Here is a 23,423-nt window from a genome sequence, read left to right on the forward strand (position 1 = left end):
CACTGCTTTTACTGAATCCCATAGGTTTTAAGTTGTTGTGCTTTCATTTTCATTTGTTTCTATGCATATTTTGATTTCCTCTGTGATGTGCTGGTTATTCAGAAGAGTGCTGTTTAGCCTCCATATGTTTGTGTTTTTTATAGTTTTTTCCCTGTAGCTGACATCTAATCTTACCGCATTGTGAGTTAAAGAGAAACAGCAATACAGTATATTAATGCATATATATGGAATTTAGAAAGATGGTAATGATGATCCTATATGCAAGGCAGCAAAAGAAACACAGATGTAAGGAACAGACTTTTGGACTCTGTGGGAGAAGGCGAGGGTGGGATGCTATGAGAGAATAGCACTGAAACATGTATATCACTATATGTAAAATAGATGACCATTGCCAGTTTGATACATGAAGCAGAGCACTCAAAGCCGGTGCTCTGGGACAACCCAGAGAGATGGGGTGGGGAGTGGGGTGGGAGGGGGGTTCAGGACAGGGGAACATATGTGCACCCATGGCTGATTCATGTTGATGTATGGCCAAAACCAAACCATATTGTAACTACCCTCCAATTAATTAATTAAAATCTCAACAGGGTTTCTTGTAGATATAGACAAGCTTATTCTAAAATTTATATAAAATATATAAGAACCTAGAAACGAAAAAACAACTTTGAAAAAGAACTTGGGGGAAGAAAAAACTTTGAAAAAGAACAAACTTGGAGGACTCAAACTACCCAATTTTAAGACTCACTACAAAGCTACACCACTTGAATTCCCCAGCAGCATGTGAGACAACCATGTTCATGATGCTATTCATATCAACTATGAGCTATAATAAGCTTATATATACCCTTTCAGGTCAACTTCTGTTCATTTAAAAAATAACTTGTGATAGGCAAAGCTTTCTGGATTTCTCGACTGCAGATAAGGAACTGTGGACTGTAGGAGCCAGTCCAAATCAAGATGGGCAAAAGCACGAGAGAGAGAGGGCATTTACCCGAGAAAGCCCACAACCCCCATGAGACATGAGGCTTGTACTTTCAAGGGCAGCTGCCCGGGACCCAAACAGGGTAGAAATTAGACCCAAACCAGGCAGAAGGCCCTAAGAGTGTACAGTCCATGGTGTCTCAAAGAGCTGGACAAGACTGAGTGACACACAGAGACACAAGGCCCTAAGAGGGCAGGGCCTGAAACACACACACACACACAAGGCCCTAAGAGGCAGGGCTTGAAAACACACACACACACAGACACACACAGACACGGAAGGCCCTAAGAGGCAGGGCCTGAAAAAAAACACACACAGACACACACAGGGCCTGAAGAAACACACACACAGACACAGACACACACACACACACACGGAAGGGCCTAAGAGGCAGGGCCTGAAACACACACACACGGAAGGCCCTAAGAGGTAGGGCCTGAAACACACACACACACGCGGCCGTTAAGAGGGCAGGAGGCCCTAAGAGGGCAGACACAGACACACACACACATAGCCCTAGAGGGCAGACAGACACACACACACATACAGCCCTAGAGGGCACGCACACACGCGCGTGCACACACACACGTGCACACACACACACAGCCCTAGAGGGCACACACACACACACCCCCACACCCCCCCAAGAGGGCAGACACACACACACCCCCCTAAAAGGGCAGACACCCCCCCCACCCCAAGACTGAAACTTAGACACCCACCCCTCCCCCCCGCAAGATAGAAACTTAGTTTTCAGTGATACTAGGGTAGCAATGAAGTGGGTCCTGGATGCCTGGCAAAAGCAAATGCAAAGACACTCACAAAGAACCCAATCTAATTAGAGTCCCTGAAGAATTACCAAAGATAAAATTCAAAGACATATGTATTCACAGCCGAAACCCACTAAAACCACAGCCTACCAGAAGTGTGAACCTGCAGAAACAAACCGTGAATCAAGATACACAAAAGCTATAGGCACCAGGGTTATGAGATACTGAATACGTGTTTAATAAATTTAATAAATAAAAAATGGGGTCAAAAGTAGGACAGAGGGATAAAGGAACAAGAAACTAAAAAATGACCAGGCAAACCTGAAGAAAAATATTTCTAGAAATGGAAGAATTTTCAAACTTTTAGATTAAAATAACAATTTAAAAGACTGATTCAAGAGCAGTTTAGATCCATTTTAAGAATCAACTAACTTAAAGATCTGAAGATGTTACCACCAATCTGAAAAAGCTACATACTACACTACATTCTAAGTATGTGACATTACAGAAAATGCAAAACTATGGAGGCAGGCAAAAGATTAGTGGTGGCCAGAGTGAAATGAGTGGGTATATAAACTGGTAGAGCACACAGGTTTTCAGGGCAGTGAAAATGCTCTGCCTGGTATCACAATGATGGTTACAAGTAGTAATACACTTCCCCAAACTCACAAAACATGTTAACACCAGGCGTAAACCCAAAAGTAAACTTTGGGTAATTGTGATGCCCCCAGTAAGTACCCTGGTTGTAACAAGTGTTTCCCTCTGGTGGGGATGTTGATAATGGGGAAGTCGATGCATGTTCAGGGGCAAAGGGTGTATAGGAAATACCTGTAGCTTCCCTTCAATTTTGCTGTGTACCTTAAAAAAAAAAAAAAAAACTGCCTTAATAAAGGCTTAGTAGGAAAAAAAAGAAAAAAAGCACACAAGGAAAAATAAAAAAGGAATGCATGTTCAGGGGCAAAGGGTGTATAGGAAATACCTGTAGCTTCCCCTCAATTTTGCTGTGAACCTTAAAAAAGAAAAAAAAAAAACTGCCTTAATAAAGGCTTAGTAGGAAAAAAAAGAGAAGATAAAAGAGAAGATGATGACAATGGGTTGGAAGCTGTCTAATCAGAATTCCAGGATAACTGAAAAATGAAGTGTGTAGCTTTCAAGCTAATAGAGAAGAAAAAAGAAAAGATGAGCAGCAGTCCAGACGCCAGGACTTGAAGTGCAGGTCCTGCCTGGTGTACGACCTGGCAGGTTCCCCGACCTTTCCAAGCCATAGCTTCCTCACATGTAAAATGGGTGACTGCCTACCTCACAGGGCTGCTGTGACTACTCCGTGAAATTCAAGTACAGCCCCTGACACAGAACCTGATTAATGCTGCCTGCTGTCAATTAACAAATAACTTTACCTGAAAGTTCAGTAAGAGAGCAAGAAAACTAAGACTGAGGTTGACATTAGCCTTTCTGGATAAGGATTTGATTTCAAAATCTGTGATGACCCTGGACCCTTCTTCATTTGTTAATTCTTATTTCTTTTTCTTAGGGGGTCGGCCCTTCTGTTCTTTTTTCATACACAATCCTATTCTAAAACTCCTAAATTTGGGAGAAAATTACTCTTACCCTTTTAATCCCCATTCAAGTTCCACTTTGTAAGTAGATTTTTAAAAATATATTTATTTTTATCTATTTGGCTGCAACAGATCTTATTGTAGCATGTGGGATCTTTAGCTCCTCAGCCAGGGATCGGACGCAGGCCCCCTGCATTTGGTTCCTGCAATCTTAGCCACTGGACCACCAGGGAAGCCCCTAAATAGATTGTAAAAACAAAAACAGGATAAAGAGAGACAACACCACACACTTACTTTTCATTAATTTTCCTGATAATTCCTTCAGTGGAGAAGACGGACTACTTCTACTGGCTACCATGAGCCTGGAGGACTCCTGGGTTTCCAGGGAGCCCCGATGAGTTCCTGTCCTGGCTGTCTCCAGGTGGAGCGAATGGGCACTATCACTCTCCTGGGAAAGCAAGTGGTTCTGGGAGTTGCTAGTTCTATTATTTAAGTCAATTCCTTCCAGCTGGGCTGAGCCAGAATCCTCCAACCTCCTGTTAAGAGACTCAGTTACAAAAGCTGCTGTGGTTTCGGGCTTTTTAGATGGAGAGACAGGTTCAGCCAATGAGCTCTGCTTCACCGTGTTCAGACTGTGTGCTCTTATTCGGGACCAAGTTGTGGAGTGAAAACTTTCAGCCTCCAACCAAAACTTAACCAAATGCTCCATTCTCCGAAGTTCCATGAATTGAATGAAGTAAGGGAGGACCACGGTGTCATGCAAGACTTGCTCAAGGGTCTTTGAAAGACTTGATTTGGCCTCCTGAGTCTGGTAGTCCAGACAAGATCTGCCTAAAGGAAGAAAAGAGTTAGCAGTTCAATAACAGATAACAACCGCTAAAGTTTATTTAAATTATTAGAAGGGTCTTTGTTACTCGATTAATCCTTGTATTTCTTTTCATGGCAATTCAAATCATGTAAATTCTTAAGGGAAAAAAATCTTATAATACCAGTTCCAAAGGAAAAAAAGACCAATAAAAATATTTTAAAAGTTCAATCTCATTAAAAATCTCAGGAAAGCAAATTAATACATACCATTTTTGCCTATCAAACTGAAAGATGGGTTTAAAAAAAATAACAAGAACTAACAAGGGCATAGCAAAACAGATGATGAAAAACGTTAAATGACAAAATCTTTTTGGAGGATTCAGTAACAGACAGCAAAGTCTTAGCCATCAGGGTAATTTTCAATCCAGTAACTCTATTTCTAGGACCTTATCCTGAGGAAAAACTGTGGATATAGCTAGAAAGATGTTATGAACTCTTAGCCTCATTTATAACAGAATAGTTAGATCTGGGATTTTATCTTGAAAAATAAAACCAAAGTTAATAAAACAAAGTTTATTTCACATTTAACTAAATTTAGGTTATGACTATAAACACAAGCTAATTATTAGAAGAAAGAAGAAACTAAGAAAATATTAACTTTCACAGCACGACACAGAGAGACTCATTTTGATAAAATTAACTGAGGGCCTCATCTGCTTTTCAAAAGGGCCTTTCTTCACCCTTTATTGTTTCTTCTGAAGCACTTCATGTACCACCCCTGCCGACTGTCCTGACTTCAGTGTTAACTGGTTCATTGTTGTCAACATCTCTTAATGAACTTCAGGAAATCTTGAGCCTCTGAAAGACTTAATTTTAAGTACCCTTTACCCAGTCTTGGAGAAGGAAATGGCAAACCACTCAAGTATTCTTGCCTGGAGAATTCCACAGAGGAGCCTGGCGGGCTGCAGTCCGTGGGGTCACAAAGAGTTGGACACGACTGAGTGACTAACATACACATGCCCCGTCTCCCTGCGGTATCAAGATCCCACTAAGACCCCGACACAATTCATCCGTCTTATCCAGACTTCCCCAGTTTCACCAGTACTCACTGTATGCGCATTTAGTTCTCCGTGTTTCTATCATGTGAGTAGATTTGTATAAACATCAAGACAGAGAACAGCTCCAGTGACACAAGGATCCCTTTGTGAGGCCTTTTATAACCAGCTGCCATCCCTAACCATTGGCCAATACTCATCTACCTGTTCTTCATGTCTATCATTTTGTCATTTCAAGAACTGTCTTGAATATATTCTCTCAATATAATTCCCTTGAGATTCATCCAAGCTATGTGTAAATAGGAGTGGCTATTTCTCTGCATCTGCATTAACATTCCAATTATCAAGCTTTAAATACTTGCTAATGTGTTGGGAGAACATAAACTCATTATTTTAATTCACACTGCACTGAGTATTAGTGCAGTGAGGCATCCTTTTCACACACTCAGTGGCCAAATGTATTTCTTCTTCTGGAAATGGCCCATTATTCTACTGGGCATGCTTTTTTATCTTTACAGAAGGACAATATGGAGCCATCCATTACACTAGCTGTTAGTCCAGTTTAAATATTTTTTTTCAAAGCCCCAGGCAATATGGGTCAGTATCCTCTGGCAGGAACTTCACATTTTATACTCAAATCCCTCCTCCTAGAAGTTAACAAAAACTGAGAGTCACTCACCCAGGTCCCCAAAGTGAGCGGCCTCCATGTGGCTGGGCTGTTTCTTAAGTGTTGCGGTCCTGCTACTTGAAAAGGAGTCCATGTTGGCAGAAATGGCATTGATTGCAACATGACTTGGTCCCGCAGCCTCCAGCAAGGCATGATTTTTAGTGCTTTTTTGTGGGGAATGTACGGATATTGAAGCTATAATTTTTCAAAAAATTGTTAAAAATTAAACACAATTTGATAGTCTAAAACTGTCTCCTCAAAGGGCTTTAAGGAACTTTAAAAATTAGATTTTGTAACACCTCTCTTGAGTAAGCATATACACTCAACAAAAAATTCTTACGGAAAAGGTCAATTAACCAAGCAGCAGAAAATTGAAAGAAACTCTCTATTACTTATATACAACTCTCAAAATACTGTGCCAAAAGTAGAACTTAGAAGAGAGATCTTTCTCTGAGAAAGTTCTCTTTGAGGACCTCTAGGAGTCCAACACGACTAAGCGACTTCACTTTCACTTTTCACTTTCATGCATTGGAGAAGGAAATGGCAACCCACTCCAGCGTTCTTGCCTGGAGAATCCCAGGGACAGGGGAACCTGGTGGGCTGCCGTCTCTGGGGTCACACAGAGTCGGACACGACTGAAGTGACTTAGCAGCAGCAGCAGCAGCAGCAGCAGCGTACCAAAGGCAGCAAACATCTCGAAATATGGACCTTTTTCAATTTCTTAATCCTAGCTTGCTGGCAAGTGACAAATTAAATTCCAAAATAAAATTTTAGATTATCAAAAGAATTAGAACAATACTCTTCAGTATTGCTTATTTTATTTTTTAACTGAGTAACACAATTCTGTTTACTTTTTACTTTTTAACTGAGTAACAAAATAAGTATGCTTATTTTATTTTTAACTGAGTAACAAAATTTCACCATCTAATAAAAACTGATCAAAGTTCAAGCTGCTTAAAGATAAAGCACACTTAAAAATTCACAAAATATATTTTCTTTTGTAGCCTAAAGAAATATTAATATCCTGTTGACTTCAGGATAAAGAGGAACTCATCAAATTCACATGGTCAAAGTAACCCTATGAATTAATTGCTACAGCTGAATTAAAATTCCACTCATCCCACTTATTCCACACAAATATCAGAAGACTCTCATGAAAGGTCTTTAAGAGGTTTTGGTTTATTGCACTGAACCCACACGGAATCCACCTGACTTTAAATTATCAGAAACAAGCAAAGAATAAGGCTGTGAGGTACCCTACTTATTCCCTAATCTTACAAATCTCTTAAATTATAATCAGTGTTCCTCTCACAAATTGAGCATGTGGAGTTAACACTCAATGCTAGCCACACAACATGCAAACATTTAAAAGAAAAATCTAAAGAATATCAATCTACAGTATTTGTATAAATAAATTACATCTATGAAAATTATATACCATGGACATGGATGTAATTTTCATTACAATTTTCCCATTCCAAAATTTTTGTACATTGACATAATGAAATTAGTCAAAACTACAGCCAAGATTACAGTCTTAAAAAAAGCAGGCTCTTACCTACAAATAAGGACAATATATTGATTCCAATAAAGAACTCTGAATAAATTTTAAATTAGGGCCATTCGTTCAAAGTAATAAAGTGAAAACAGTAAGCATCCAGATCCCAGATAAACCTCAGAAAACCAGGCTTTATAAGTTAGTGGTCAGACTGCTCAGTAAAGAGTATTTTTTGCTTTCAGTTTTTTAAAATAAAGTAAATCAATTGCTTTTAGGGAATCACTGAAATGTGTGATTAGCGAGGAGGACACTGGTTCCCTGGAATCACCAGGACAGCCAATGAATGCTCAGTAAAAGCCTAGCATATGCTGGGTGTTGAAAGATACACCAACTAACAGGGAAATAAGTCACAATCATGAGTAATTATAAAAGAAGGCAGAGACAACCAACAAGAAGGGAGAATGCAACAGGATTAAAGAGCTCCTAACTGCGAAGTGCTGACTCACCTTTGACTGACTTGACATCTGGGGTCTTCTCCTGCTCTTTGCTTTTCACTGGAAGAGAGGAGGGCAGCATGATCAACTTCTTCAGCCAAATGCCCCCTCCACTAAAACTCAGGCCAGCTCTATTCCAATAGGTGAGTGTGTACAAAGTTCTACACAAAAGGGCGAGCCGCCCTGGAGCAGGGCAGGGCAGCTGTCAGGGGAAGTATCCCTTAGAAGTGACCTCTGAATGGCATTTGATCAAGAAGGCCGAGTGATTAAGGAGAGATGAGGTCAGGACACCTAGGTTCAAATTTGGGCTCTCCCATGTGATCCTGGACCAGTTACTTTAATTCTCGGGGTCTCAATTTCCTTGATGTACAAAACCTGGTCATTCTTATGACCTAGTAAAGAGTCATTTCAACAGGCAGGATTTCAACTTTGGTCTGTGGGACCAGAGAAATCACTCTTCTACCCTTGGTTAGGGCTTCCCTTGTAGCTCAGTCAGTAAAGAATCTGCCTGCAGTGCAGGAGACCTGGGTTCGATCCCTGGGTCAGGAAGGTCCCCTGGAGAAGGAAATGGCCACCCACTCCAGCATTCTTGCCTGGAAAATCCCACGGACAGAGGAGCCTGGTGGGCTGCAGTCCATGGGGTCGCAAAGAGTTGGGCACGACTGAGCAACTAACACTTACCCTTGGTTAAAAGCCTGCAGAATGACTGTGTGATTAAGATAAGTGTGTAAATGAATGTCTTAGAGGCACCTCCCACTCCATACACCAGAACTCAACATGTACATTCCCAGCGACGTCTCTCAGTACCCATCCCTGTGCTGGGGTGACTGGTGTTTGCAGCCGCCTCAGCTGCTTATCTGCCAACTGACTCCATCTCCCTCTTGAAACGTGAATTTGGCATGGCTTCCGTGAAACCCCACTCCTCGTTTTCCAGGGGCTCCTTCTCAGCTTATCCCTGGCCGACTTCTCCGCCAGCTGGGAGTTTCTCAGAGATAAGATTGGTCCCCCTTCTCTCCACTCCACGTACGTATGTACTTCCTTACTGATCTCAGCTATTCTTCAGGCTTTCAATACCACAGACATACTGTAACTCCCAAAGTACTCTCTCTAGTCTGAGTACTTTTTGATCTCAAATTCATAGTTAACTACCTTTCTGCCATCTTCCATAATTCCACTGCCTAAATGGGACATACCATCCTTCCCCAAACCTGCTCCTAAATCAATCTTCTTCTCCTCTCATAAATGATTCCACTGCCCACTAGCTTCTCAGGCCAAAACTCTGGGAGTCATTCTTCCACACTGTCTCTCGATCACCTCCAAACCACTTCTAAGAACAACTGATTCCACCACCAAGTACCTTAGAGGTATATTTTACTGTATGCAAACTTTAAATTTTGATGTTGTCAAACTTACATTATGTGGATTGAATTTTCCTAAGTCTTATTTCTTACCCCTGTATTTTCTTCTGTATGATTTCAAACTTTGCTTTTTCAAATTCTGGGCTTCAACTCACCTGGCATTTATTTCTGTACTATAAGGGATAGCAAACTACAGCACAAGGGCCAAGTCCAGCCCACCACCAGTTTTTCATAGTGTTTCTGTATAGCCTATAGCTACAAGGATAGAGGAGAGTGAGGCGGACCAAAGAGCCTTCAAGGCCTAAAATATTTACTATCTGTTTTTTTTTACAGAAAAAGTTTGCTGACCCCCTGATGTACATAATGAGGAAGTCTTAATTTTTCTTTTTTTGGGGGGGGGGGCAGCGGGATAATAAACACAATTTACTGATTAGTCCAATCTTTCCCAAATGAATAGGAACTTTTTACATACTATGTTCCCATACATACGTGGGTCTGTTTCTGGGCCTACTGCTGTAATTACTAATTATGTAATAGGCTCTGGCAGAGCCAAGCCCTCCATCATATTCTTTTTTCAAAACTATCTTTCCTATTAATTGTAGGACCTACTTGTCCTGATCCTAAAACCCTCATGGTAATTTCTTTTTAAACATTAAGCACTGACTTGATCAATCTTGGAGAGAGTTCACATCTTTCTGGTATTGAGTCTTTCTATTCATGAACATAGTATACCTCTACTTATTTGGGTCTCCTTTTAGGTCCACTTGTATTTTGTAAACTCCATAGAGATTTCAGTCTTTTATTTTTACTGGCTACAGGGATACAACTGAATTTCAAATACTTATTCTAACAATATATGTGTAAATTTCCTTAAACTTTCTCTGTACACAATCATATTATCTATGAATAATGACTCTTGTTCCCTTTCCCTTGAAAAACTTTTCCATTTTTTTTCATGTGTGTGCTACTGTGAAGACTATGTTAGTTTTCTTTTTGTCTGTATAACCCTGATCTATATTCTCATCCTTTTAAGTTTCCTATGCTCTTTTTAACATTTAAACAGTATAGGTTAAGAAACCAATATGAAGATAACCATCTCTTTATTGTCCAGGTCATTCATTTCTGTTTATTGTGATTACTATTCTTTATTTCCAAAAAAGAATTTTCTTAAAACTCAATTACAACTACACACCTGTTGACCTCTCCTAGTAATTCTGTTTATTTTACTTTATGTATTTTGAGACTGATTTTAGGTACAAACCAGTTCAGAATTTTATCTTCCTAGTATTTTATTCATTTTACCATACTTTACAGACTTTTTTTTTTAGCCCTAATAGTATTTTATGCTTTAAAGTATTTCAAATACTTCACAAGCTTTTTTCTCTTTGAATCCATTTATTTTCAACTTCTCTATGTCTTTGTTTTTGTTGTGTTTCTGGTAAATAGCTGGGTTTTCGATTATTATCCATCCCAAGTCATTACTTTTTAGTCCTCCTTTCAATGGACTTTTACTAGATTTTTATCCATTGAGACTTTATTTACATTTATTGTCATTTATTTCTACCACCTTATTTTGCACTACTGACTCTTCTTGTATTTTTTTTAAATTATTATGAAACATTTAAAACAGAGGCAAGACAGGTTTAGCAAATCTTAACATTATACCATATTTGCTTCAGAAAAATTTTTAAAGGAAATAAAACATGGCAGGTATAACTAAAGTCCCTGTGACCTCATTCCCTTTCTCCCTAGAGAAACAATTTCAGAAAGTGAACGTTTAAGGTTTCTATCCACACTTTTACTATTTAACGTATTTATGTATTTATAAGCAATATATCGGAGAAGAAAATGGCAACCCACTCCAGTGTTCTTGCCTGGAGAATCCCAGGGACGGGGGAGCCTGGTGTGCTGCCGTCTATGGGGTCGCACAGAGTCAGACACGACTGAAGAGACTTAGCAGCAGCAGCAAGCAATACATAGCATTGTTTGAAGGTTTTAAACAAGTGGTTGTACCAATTGCCATTTCCAGCAGCTGCTGCTGCTGCTGCTGCTGCTAAGTTGCTTCAGTCGTGTCTGACTCTGTGCGACCCCATAGACGGCAGCACACCAGGCTCCCCCGTCCCTGGGATTCTCCAGGCAAGAACACTGGAGTGGGTTGCCATTTCTTTCTCCAACTCATGAAAATGAAAAGTGAAAGTGAAGTCGCTCAGTCGTGTCTGACTCTTCACGACCCCATGGACTGCAGCCTACCAGGCTCCTCCTCCCATAGGATTTTCCAGGCAGGAGTACTGGAGTGGGGTGCCATTGCCTTCTCCACAGCATATCCTAATTAAATCTTGATACAGTCAGGCTTTAATCTCAACTAAGAACTCCACTCCTGCAAGTAACATTTCTTTCCTGTATCATTTTCTCTGTCTCTACTGAGTTCTATCAGCCGACAAACAAGCTAAACATCTTTTATTTTAAAAATAACAACAAAAACCACCCCTTACCCTAAAGGCCCCTTTCAGTTATTGGCCTTGTTTTTCCCTCTTAACTGCAAATTTTCTTGGTTATTCTTTTTACTTTCCCCACTTCACATTCTCCCCTCAACCCGTTCCACTGACACTACATTTATAAAAGTCATCAATTACTTCCATGTTATCAAAATGAACTGCTATTCTATTTACCTCAACCTTGTAAGTGTCATTAAATACAATACTCCCTACTTTTTGAAATACTATCTTCTCTTAGCTTTCAAGACACTCCACTCCTGTATCTGGCCAAAGCTTCTCTTTTCCCTTATCATGGGTCAGAAAGCTGACAGAAGGGGCTATGACCTGGCTTTATAACATGCAATATACCTTAAGAGAAAGAGGAATAAGACAATAGTAGGAAAATGATCCCTGAATGGTCAGGAAGGAAAGCCACCTGATGACCAGGGAACTGGACTGTTACACAGAGAGAAATAAAGGCCTATCTTGTTTGAGCCATTGTACTCGTGTGTCTCTGTCATGGAAGCTTAGCCTTTCAACGTAACTAATTCATATATTGTATGTCTTCCCTAGATAATCTCACCCAGTCCTATGTCTTTAATCATTATTTATGCAAAATACTTTTAAATTCAGATAGAGAACTCAAGTTCTGAGCTCTTTCCAGAACTACAGATTAGTATATCCAACTGCCTCCTTGACAGATCCACATGGACTCACAACAACTGAAGGAGAACTGTGGATTCTTCCTACCCCAAGCTCTGAATTTTCCACAGCTCTCCCAGTTTTCCTTCACTCCAGTTACTTACTCAAGCCATGCTTTCTCTATCTCCAAGACCGCCCCATTGCCCTCTTCTCTCCGTCCTTAAACTGCAGCCTTCTCTCCGTCCTGGAACAAAGCCAGCTCATTCCTACCCCAGGACATTTGTACTACCAGTTCCCTCCAGTAAGAATACAGTTCCTTTCACCTTTGCAAGGCTGGCTCTTTCCTTATGGAGACCTCAGTTTAAATACCATCTTCCCAGACAAGCCTTCCCTCTCTATCCAAATACAAACTGCCATCTGGTAAGCTGCTCCTGTATCATTGTTTAAATTCCCTGCACATCATTTATTACCTTCTAGAATTTTTCTTACTTTCATTCACTTACTCAACAGATATTTACTAAATTCCTAACTATATCCCAAGCAGTGATCTAGACTTGAGGGTACGGCCATGAACAAAAGTAAGCTTCCTTCCTAATAAAACACATGAGTCAGCAGATGGTGATAAATGCTACAGGGAAAAAAAAAAACCAGAGCCACAGGAAGGGAGTGCAGGGGCTGGGGGCTGCAATCTTCAGCAGGCTGGTCAGAGAACCCTTCACTAAGATGTCAATTAATCAAACCCTGCAGGAGAAGGGGGAAGAAAATAGGCTTGCATCTGTAGGAAGAGGTTTCCAGTCAGAGGGAACAAGTGCAAAGGCCCTGGGGTGGGAAGTATTTAACAAGGTGGCCAACATACATGGAAGAGTGCTGGAGAAAGGGAGCAGATGAACACAGAGGAGAAACAGGGCCTAGATTATGTAGGGCCATGTACAGGAAACCACTGAGGGCATCTGAACAAAGGTGTGGTATAATGCAGTTTGAAAACACACCAGGGGGATCAAAAATGGAGGAAGGGAAACCAAATTGAAGCCTAAAGCAAAATAACTCTGTTTCCTTGATCTTCATAAAACCGGCTTCCTCTTGACATTTAAGCTGAGATCTGAATGACAACCCCTCAGAGGACTTCATTAACCACCCAAACTAAATAGAGATGCCAGGGTGTTCACGGTCAGGGATGGTGAGAAGTGACTGGATTTGGGCTATATTCTGGGGTTGACCTAAAAGATTTGCTGATGGATCAGATATAGAGCAGGAGAGAAAGAGGTTGAAGAAAGTACTAAAGTTTTAGCTTGAGCAATTAAAAGGCCAGAAAGGCAATTTATCAAGAGACTGAAAAACAGATGAAGGAAGGCTAAATCTAAAGTGAAATTTTAGATACAGTAAGTTGTTTATCAGTTGACCTCCTAGACACCTATTGTTGTTTGTTGTTGTCGTTAGTCACTCAGTCACGTCTGACTCTTTGCAACCACAAGGACTGTAGCCCACCAGGCTCCCCTGTCCATGAGATTTCCCAGGCAAGAATACTGGTGTAGGTTGCCATTTCCTCCTCCAGGGGATCTTCCTGACCCAGGGATTGAATCCATATCTCCTGCACTGCAAGTAGATTTTTTACTGCTGAGCCACCTGGAAACCTCAGATATCTATTGCATAGAGGTAAAAAGTGGACCAACAGCTGGATATGGAGTCTGGATTCAGGGAAGAAAATCCAAGCTGGATTCCCAAATCTGGGCGTCATCGGCAGATAGGTGGTATTTTAAAATGGTATTTAGAAACTGGATGGGAGCCCTAAATAGGACCATCTCCAGTTTCTATTCTTGCTACAGTCTCCAAAAAACATCTACATCTAGAATGATCTTTACAAAGCAAAATGAGATCAAATCACTCTTTAAAATTTTAAAATATTGTCTCTGCACTTGGAATAACACCTTGCCGTGACCTACAAAGCTCTGAATCATCTGATCCTTGTGTACCTCTCTGAACTGCAGTCACAGTGGGCTTCTTTTCTCTCTTGAAGGACACCAAACTCTTGCCACCCAGCCTTTGAACACTATTCCCTGTGCCTGGAATGCTCTTCCCTGGCCTCTATACATTACCTCTTGCTGTTCCTTCAGCTCTAAGTTTCAAGGTTGTCTGCTGAGGCCTTTGACTAACATCAAATCGAAATATGTCTCTTCTCTCAACCTCTCTCTTTCATAACTCTTTATTCAATTTGTAAACAGAGAGAGAGAGAGAGGTTTATTGTCTACCCCAGCAGACAACAACCTCCTTGGAAATACAGATTTTGTCTTGTGCAGTGCTCAATACTGAGGGCCTAGCACAGTGCCTGGCAACGAGCAAATATTCAAAAGTATTTGCTGAATAAATAGACAACAGGCTATGTGCAACCTGCAATTTGCCTCATTATACCATTATATGTAGAACACTCCTTACCCCCCCAAAAAAAACCCCCAAACCAATCATTTCCACACTATCAAACAAATTAGAGAGCTATCAACCATACCAAAGTACCTTACCGACACAGCTTCCTTGTACCATTTTATCACTTTCATTCATTCAGAGTGGTTTTCATACATTCATCATGGTTTCATTCACTGATCACATGGCATCAGTTACTAAAACTCCGTGTGTACTTAAAAGGAATTCTTTATAGAGCTGAATGGGGTCTTTAGGAATCATCGAATTCTCAGCTGAGAGCAAAGTGGGTCAACATTTTTCTGTCCCAGATGACAGACTTAGTAGCAGACCTGTCACATAAACCCAAGTCTGATTTAGTTTAGTGCTTTCCCCAAACCTGTATTTGTCTGGGAAATTTTCCCTGAAGCAACAAGAATTGAGACAAGTATCACTATCATCCCAAAAGATCCACACTCGTCCACCCTGGATACATACCCGTAACGAACTGCCAATAACCTTACCCAAACTCAAAAGGAAGTTGCCTCTACTCAAAAAACTGGGCAGCTACTACTACTGAAAACCAGAAATATCAATATAAGCAGTTTGTCTATAAAGTTTGGATTCCAGTAGCAAGTAAACTTGCTAAGTCATCAAAAGGACTCTTCATTAGGGAACTTCTAGCCGTAAGTTATGTCATTTTAGCAACAGCAGAACCCCCCTCCCCCATAAAGGGGAAACTGGAAAAGAGCACTCGTTGAAGAAGACAATTTTTTCACGTGTTGCTTTTAGACACAAACCCCTAGATAGTCTGAAAAGTCCGAGACTTCCGTAATACATTTCCATTTTCTGGTATAAACGCACCAACCCCACCCCACCCCCTGCGAAAAGCTGTGTGTCTGCAGAAGGCATGCCCCAAGCGGGTCCCGGCACACACTTCGGGACCGGCCGGCGTTCGCCCGCGAGGAGGCCCAGCTCCCTCCCACAAGCCCGCCGGCCCGGCGCGCAGGCCGTCCCACCGCGCGGAAGCGAAGGCCTCGCTGCCCGAGGGCCCGCCGCCCGCCGCCCCAAGCCCGGCCCCGGGCCCCTCGCTACCTTTCCGCCGGAAGAAGGACATGGCGGGGCCCGGGTCGGGGCGGAGGGCGCGCGGGGATTGCCGCGGGGAGGGCCCGGCTCCCTTCATTCAGCAACCGGCCCGGACTTCCGGGTCCGCAGCGGCCGCCGCGCTAGCCAGAAAGGAGACTCGTCTTCCGGGTGTGGGCCCCGCAGCCTCCCCGAGACGCGCGGGAAGCTCCCGCCGCCATGTTACCAAGCCGCCCGCCCGGAGTTCCGGTCCTTCGCCGCGCGGGGCTTCACGGGAGGCCGCGCGTCGACCCCGCCCCCCGCCACGCCTCCTCGCCTCCTCCCGCGGCTGGGCCTCCTCCCGCCGTGGGGCCCGCGCCCGCGCCGCCCACGGGACGCGCGCGCTACCTGCACCCGGCCCTGGACCCCGCGGCTCTCCTGTTCCTGGGCGGTGCGAGGGTGGCCCCTGGCAAGCCCCTGACCCGGCTGAGTGTGGCCCGCACCCCGCGCTCCCAGGGATCGGACCCTGGCGTGGATCTCGGGATGCGGACTGGGTCCCAGGATGCAGGCTCGAGGCACCACCTGTCCCCGCGACTTCGGCCGTGGAGGAGGGGCGTTGGGCTTATTACAAGACGCGATCAGCTCTGAAAGGACAGCAACATAAAAACCTCGCCAGTATTTACCGGGCGGACTCCAAGGAGCATCCTTCCAGCCTCCTTCAAATGCCATTTTCCTAGAAACCTCTGACCTCCCTCGACCCTAGAAGCAGAGACGAACCTCCCACCCTTGGGGCCTCTCCCACAGAACTGGGAATCCCAGTAGCCTTGCTCGTGTGCGATGGAGGAGCCTGGGAAAAAGTAGCAAATCAATAAATGGGTTTTTCAGTCTGTGAAGTCCATCAAGTGATAGAGCAACAGAGGTCCAGAGAGTAGAGGCAGCTGGGCCAAGGTTATTCAGGGTGTCGGTGCTGAGACTAGAACCCGGGGTCTAGTCACAATATAATCAAAGCAGGTTAATAGATTTGTTTGGGTTTGGTGCCTGAGTGGGGAAAATCCCCTGGTGGAGGGCATGGCAACCCACTCCAGTATTCTTGCCCGGAGAATCCCATGGAAAGAGGAGCCAGGCGGGCTACAGTGCGTGGGGTCGCAAAGTCAGACACGACTGAGCGACCAAACCACAGGGGCGTGTGCGGTAACGACAGCGGACATGTATGGAAAGGTCACTGCGCAGGTGCCAAACTCTCCGGACACATGACGACCCTTGGGGAGTCGGTGGGAGAACCAGGCGCAAAGAGATAACCTGCACAAGGTCACGGCCTAACCAGAGGCGAAGTGTGTGGGACCTCAGACCTAGAGAGTCGGCTCCAGAGCCAAGGGCAAGCCTCTTCCTGGGTAAGGACAGTGTCCGGGCAGGAGCAAGAGGCTGCCGCGTCTCCGGGCGTCCGAGTGTGTCCTCCCTGACCTGAGCAGGTGCTAGGAATGGACCTCTGTCTGACCGCGGAGTCTTCAAGGGGTCCGAGCTGCTCCCGCACTGATCAGAAGGGCGCTGACCCCAGGCTGGCGCAGGGGAATCACTCTCTAATGTCTGTGGTGGGTGAAACCCGGGGTCCTGCCCCCCTTTTCCGGGAAGGGGAGTTGGGCTGACGTCCAGGGCCAGTGGGGAGGGGGTGGGTATCTGGGTTCCCGGCTTGGTCGGTGTAAGCGGTGAGGGACTTCCAGCAGGAGTCTGAGGGCGAGGCGGCTGCGCTCCAAGCAAGGAAGTGCGGCGCCCTCTCTCGGGAGTCCAAGTCGAGGAGTGCAAGGCATGCCTCCAGGATCTCTGGGAGGGGAGCGTGAGGGTTGTAGGGGTAGCGCTCCAGTCCCTCTAAATCTCCTTCCTCTTTTCTCCAACACAGAATCAACGTAAAGAGCTGAGTCCTATCGCGCCTTCCAGTGTGATATCTGCTCTGGAGGCCAAAATTCTGCCGTTTTTATTCCCGAGACCAGAAAGCATCCCAGTCAGTTAATAATACCCGTCGTTATTTATAAAGTGCTTATCATGTGCTCTCAAGGGTCTAAGTGATGTATAATCACAGTCTCACCAATCCGTCTCCTTCTCCCCTACCAAAGACCCTGTGAGGTGGCTAACATCATTACCCCCAATTTACTCAAATAACTCAGAGGCTCAATGAAACCCACCCAGGATCACAAGGCTAGTAAGGGTTAGGGGCAGTATTTCAGTCACTGTCCCTCGGACTCCAAAAATCTGCTTGTAGCACTTCCTCCTGTCTCCCCCACACCCCTAACCTGCTGCTAATTCCCATTTATCCCATGTTCTAGTTAAGATCTCTATTTATTGGGCAAGCATAAGGGGATGAATGCTATTTAGCAGAGCAGATGCCTTCTGAATCATCACCCCTTAAAGTGTTTATACGCTTAGGGAAGCTTTAAGAGTATTATCATTTGATCTTCTGGAATGTGATGATCCACATAGGAACAGAGTTAAAATAAAACAAGAATATAAAAATAAACAAGAAAATTCCACTGGCCCAAATGCCCAGTTGTGACAAATTGATACTTTGCATTGCATTGCTAAGTTAATTTGTTAGAGCCACTTTAATTTACACATAAATTTAATTTTTGTGAAACAAAATTGAGTTTTACCAGAAGGAATTTCTTTCATTATGTTCCTAATTTTAAGAGAACCCTCACAGGCTTTTTATACCAGTTGTATTAATTACAACAAGCCAGTGAGGTAAAATCAGCAAGTTAATTATCACAAAGCCAGTGCATAAAATCAATCTTCTATGACAAATACTACTTACAGAGGACTTCCCTGGTGGTCCAGTGGTTAAGAATTTGCCTTCCAATGCAGGGGATGTGGGTCCAATCCCTGGTCGGGGAACTAAGATCCCACTTGCCTCAGTGCAACTAAACCTGCTCACAGCAGGGAAGACCCAGTGAAGTCAAACAAATACTCTTAATCGAGTGAACTGTTCTACAACAAATATTCAAACGCATGTAACTGTCTATATCAAGTATTTATAACATCATGGACAGTAATCAAATGAAGTGTTTGCTCTTAGAGGAAAAGAAAACTCCTCATACCTTTTAAAGAAGCAGAAATTCAGAACATATACTGATATAACTTGAAATACTCTTGGGCTTCGCTGGTGGCACCGTGGATACGAGTTTGCCTGCCAATGCAGGGGACAGATGCTGGATCCCAACTACTGAACTCACGAGCTGCAGCTACTGAAGACCTTGGGCCTAGAGCCGTGCTCTGGAACAATAGAAGCCACTGCAATGAGAAGCCTGAACACCACAACTGGAGAGTAGCCCCCGCTGGCTGTAACTTAAAAGCACGTGTGCAGCAATGAAGACCCAGTGCAGCCAAAAATAAATAAATAAAAATACAGTCATAATAATAACAAAAGAATACTCTAAAGAATTTGCATCAGGCCAAAAGAAAGTGATATCAGATATAAACTCTGAGATGTAAGACATTATAGAGAGCAAAAAAAGTGGTAAATATATGGACAAATGTAAATAAACATATAAATATAATGATAACATTATGAAAGTAATGTGAAGCCAGGCGGCAGAGTCCACATCAGCTCACCCTACCTTATGACACCAAATATAAGTTTGGGGGTCTCCAAGACCACCCTTCGGTTTGGTAACTTGCTAGAAGGATTTGAAAAACTCATTGAGAGCTGTTACATGCTCACAGTTGTAGTTTATTACTGCTAAAGGATGCAGACTAGGCTCAACCAAGGGAAAAAATGCCAAGGGCAGAATCCAGGGAGGTACCAAACGCGGAGCTCCGGTTTGTCCTCTCCCCATGGGGTCGGACAGCATGACTTTCCGGCTTTGAATTATAATGATATTCGTGCCAATGAGGGGAGCTTACCTAAGCCTTGGTGTTGAAAGCTTTTTTGGGGGGGTTCCATCACATAAGCATGGTTATTGCCCTTGTGGCTGATCTGTCTTCAGATCCTCAAGAGATCACATTGATATCACATGACCCAAAGTCCCTACGTTGAATCATGTTGTTATTATATGGCTGGCTGCAGGCCAAACAAAACAGACCACTCCTATCAGACGCGATATTCCAAGGGCAAGAGATGACTTCCCAGCAGCCCAAGGTTAAGGTCAGACTTTCCTTTGGGCAAGTTAAATTATTTTCAACAGAAATGTCTAACAGGTTTAAAATTTTCACCAGCGTGGCAGGCCCCTGAATCTTTGTAGGGCTTAGATCTCACCTGGCGTGTATGTGTCTTACCAGGGCATCTAGAATACCTGCGATTTCTTGCTCACTGGGTGTAGATAGCATGATGTCATCATCAGTGCCCCAGTGGGATGTTCTACAGAACATCTAGACAGTGAAGAGTTCTTTAGACCTGTACTGTCCAACATGGTAGCCACTAGCTATGTGCAGGTTTACAGCACTTGAAATGTGAGTAGTTGAATTAAGATGTCATGTGCTGTAAGTGTAAATTATACACTGGGTCCCAAAACTTGGAATGAAAAAATAATGTAAAATAACTCATTAACATTTTATATTGATTCCATGTTGCAAAGATAATATTTTAGATATATCGGGCTAAGTAAATACAGGTATTATTAATTTTACTTGTTACTTTTTGATTTTTATTATTATTTTTAGTGTGGTAACTGTGAAAATTAATAATAAAAGGAAACCTCAACTAAAATTGGAGTTAGGAAGGCCTGCAGACGAGCTCTCCCACCCTGCCCCTCACAATTACCTACCCCAACAAGAAGACATCAGTTCTTAACTGGGAGATGGAGAGAAGTACCCCCAAACAGGAAGTGTGTAACTACCTAACTACCCCAGCAGGAGGAAGGAAGGCTTTCTTCTCATCCAGCAACAACCCCAGCCAATGGAAAACACAACTGAGCAACAAGCTCAGCCAATGAGAAGCTGTCATCCTCTGAACTTTTTGTTTGCTCCAGTGAACTTTTTCCTTGCAGATTTGGTGTCTGCTGAGGGCCAGGTTCCTGATTCATAGATGGCTGTTTTCTCCTCTGTGTCCTCACAAGGCAGAAGGCACAAGAGAGCTCTCTAGGATTTCCTTTACTTATTTTTTTTTAAATATTTTATTATTTAAGTAATTTATTTGTTTGGCTGCATCAAGTCTTGTGGCACTCGGGATATTTGTTGCTATATACAGTGTCTTTAGCTGCAGCATAAGAACTCTTAGTTGCAGCATGTGGGATCTAGTTCCCTGACCAGTGATTGAACCCAGGCCCCCTGCTTTGTGGAGTCTTAGCCATTGGACCACCAGGGAAATCCCTGGGATCTCCTTTATCTGGGTACTGATCCGAGTCATAGGGGCTCTCAGATGACCTAATCACATTTTAAAACTATCTTTTCCATGATGGCTTATCTCAGCAGGTTGAATATAGTCCCCTGTGCTATACAGTAGGACCTCATTGTTTATAATAGTGCTTGTATTACTAGTGCTGTTATACTAGTGAATAATCTAACTCCCACATTTCAACCACAGAAAGTGAAGCTTGCGGCAGAGGGCTCCTGGCAGGGCTGTGTAAAGGGCCCCTTCCTAGGGGAGGAGTGAGGGGTGGGGGAGTCAGGTAGGAAAGGAGGCAGAGCCAGTGTGGGACAGTGTTCCTGAGTGGACTGCCTGTGATCAGGAGGGCCTGCTGGGTCTGTGGGGCTACACCCTGAGAAGTGTATGAACTGCACCCATGGCTCCCAGTCCTCATAGGTCAGGGGTTCACTCCACAGGGCATTGAGTCTTCTGCACTTCAGGGCTGTGGGGACAGACCCCAGGGCATGGTCAATATGGGAGCCCAGAGCAGGGGCAAGAGCACAGTTGGGCCAGGAGGTGAGGTGCTGACAGTTACCACTGCATAAAGCTGTCCAGAACCCATGTGGAACTGACATGGGAGCCAGTGGAGAAGAGAAAGGTCCAGAATGGCCCAAGTCAGGGATCAGAGGAAACTGGGCAAACACCATATGCACCACTCCACTCCCCATAGCAGACCAGTCAGTTCAGAGTGACCAGGAATGCAGCCAGGGGAATGGGTCTGTAGGGTCTTACAGATGCACAGATTCCGGGGATCTGTAGGGCCTGGAGATTTGACTGCCTGTTTGTTTAACAAGCTAATTTAAGGTGATCATTTCAATTCTCATCTTTGAGCACCTACCAGACCTACTTTAAAAAAATTTAATTCTCATAGGAGCTCTTATTTTGCAGATGAAAAAATCTCAGGGACTTCCCTGGTGGTTCAGTGGTTAAGAATCCATCTTGCAATGCCAGGGACAGGGGTTTGATCCCTGATCTGCAAAAATTACACATGCTGCTGGGCAGCTAAGCCCAAGTGCCACAACCTCTGAAGCCTGTGAGCCCTAGTGCCTTTGCTCTGCAACAAGAGAAGCCACCACAGTGAGAAGACTGCAGACCTCAAGCAGAGAAAGCCTGAGCACAGAATGAAGACCCAGTGAAGCCATAATAATAATAATAAAACAAATTTTTTAAAAAGAAAAAGTCTTAGGTAGGCTCTAATTCAACCAGTCTGAGTGATTCTAAGGACTAGAATGTAGACTGGACATTTAATTCCAAATTGTTTGTCTCCCTCCCACCAAAGGGCTTCCCTTGTAGCTCAGCTGGTAAAGAATCTGCCTGCAATGCAGGAGAACCCAGTTCAATTCCTGGGTCAGGAAGATCCCCTGACAAAGGGATAGGCTATCCACTCCATTATTCTTGGGCTTCCCTGGAGGCTCAGCTGGAAAGAAGCTGCCTGCAATGTGGGTAGACCTGGGTTCGGTCCCTGGATTGGGACGATCCCTTGGAGAAGGGAATGATTACTCACTCCGGTATTCTGGCCTGGAGAATTCCATGGATATCCATGGGGTCGCAAAGAGTCGGACATGAATGAGCAACTTTCGCTTTCACTTTCTCCCACCAAAAGGAGACTAGTGAGCCCAAACCTTTAATTGTCCCCCTTTTGTCCCCCTCAGTTAATTTCCTGTGTACCATCAAACTTATACATTTAAAATGAATTTGAGTGGTGTCTCTCTCATATTCTGCTGCTATGAGGATCCATCCTCAGAGGCTCAGGATCTAGATGGAAGGATGGAGATGAAACTGCAACATGTGCTGAGTGTGTACTGAATGCCAGATATTGTCCAAGGGACTTTTTATTCCAATAAAGTAGTGTTGCATTTAATTCTCACAGCAGCTTGAGATTATTATTGAGGTGTTATTATTTGCCTCATTTTGCAAATGAGTGAATGAGTCTTCAGAGAGGGTAAATGAATTGCCTAAAATCTTTCAGCTCTAAATGTAGAACGAAGACATGGAACACAGTTTCGCTGCCTCTAATGCCCCCTTTCTTCTTACTATGCTGTGTAAAGTTTTTGTTTGTCAAATCTGATAATTCACTTGACTCGAAAACAATAACCAAAATTTGCATGGGTGTCTTTTTAAGAATGGGAAATGACTGAATGGCTTTTCAGTTCCCCATTCTCTTTGCCCTGACTTGAGAGAATCAGAAAGTAAGCATAAACCCTCGGTCTGTAGCAGATATGCAAGCCACCCTCGGAAAGCTTCCATTTCCAAGTCAGGCAGAGCCACAAGTGGAGGATGAAACCTTCTCTGATCTGGGGTTCCTTAGACCAAGGTGCTCAAGGGTGGGCTTTGC

At 43.5% G+C, this 23,423-nt stretch overlaps 1 protein-coding gene across 2 annotated transcripts in view; it reads right to left on the reverse strand.

Moving 5' to 3' along the window:
• The window catches only part of AKAP10 (A-kinase anchoring protein 10), a 46,911-nt gene extending 29,579 nt beyond the window's left edge, over positions 1 to 17,332 (reverse strand). For both annotated transcript variants that reach the window (XM_040245874.1, XM_040245873.1), the window contains exons 1-4: positions 15,790 to 17,332; positions 7,842 to 7,889; positions 5,850 to 6,032; positions 3,603 to 4,139 (exon numbers count right to left, since the gene is read on the reverse strand). In XM_040245874.1, coding sequence (XP_040101808.1) covers positions 3,603 to 4,139; positions 5,850 to 6,032; positions 7,842 to 7,889; positions 15,790 to 15,877 — 856 coding nt within the window. In that variant the 5' untranslated portion in view covers positions 15,878 to 17,332. The remainder of the gene's footprint in view (positions 1 to 3,602; positions 4,140 to 5,849; positions 6,033 to 7,841; positions 7,890 to 15,789) is intronic.
• Positions 17,333 to 23,423: the final 6,091 nt, after the last annotated feature.

The sequence above is a fragment of the Oryx dammah genome, unplaced genomic scaffold, assembly GCF_014754425.2.
Source record: "Oryx dammah isolate SB20612 unplaced genomic scaffold, SCBI_Odam_1.1 HiC_scaffold_8, whole genome shotgun sequence".
NCBI lineage: Eukaryota > Metazoa > Chordata > Mammalia > Artiodactyla > Bovidae > Oryx > Oryx dammah.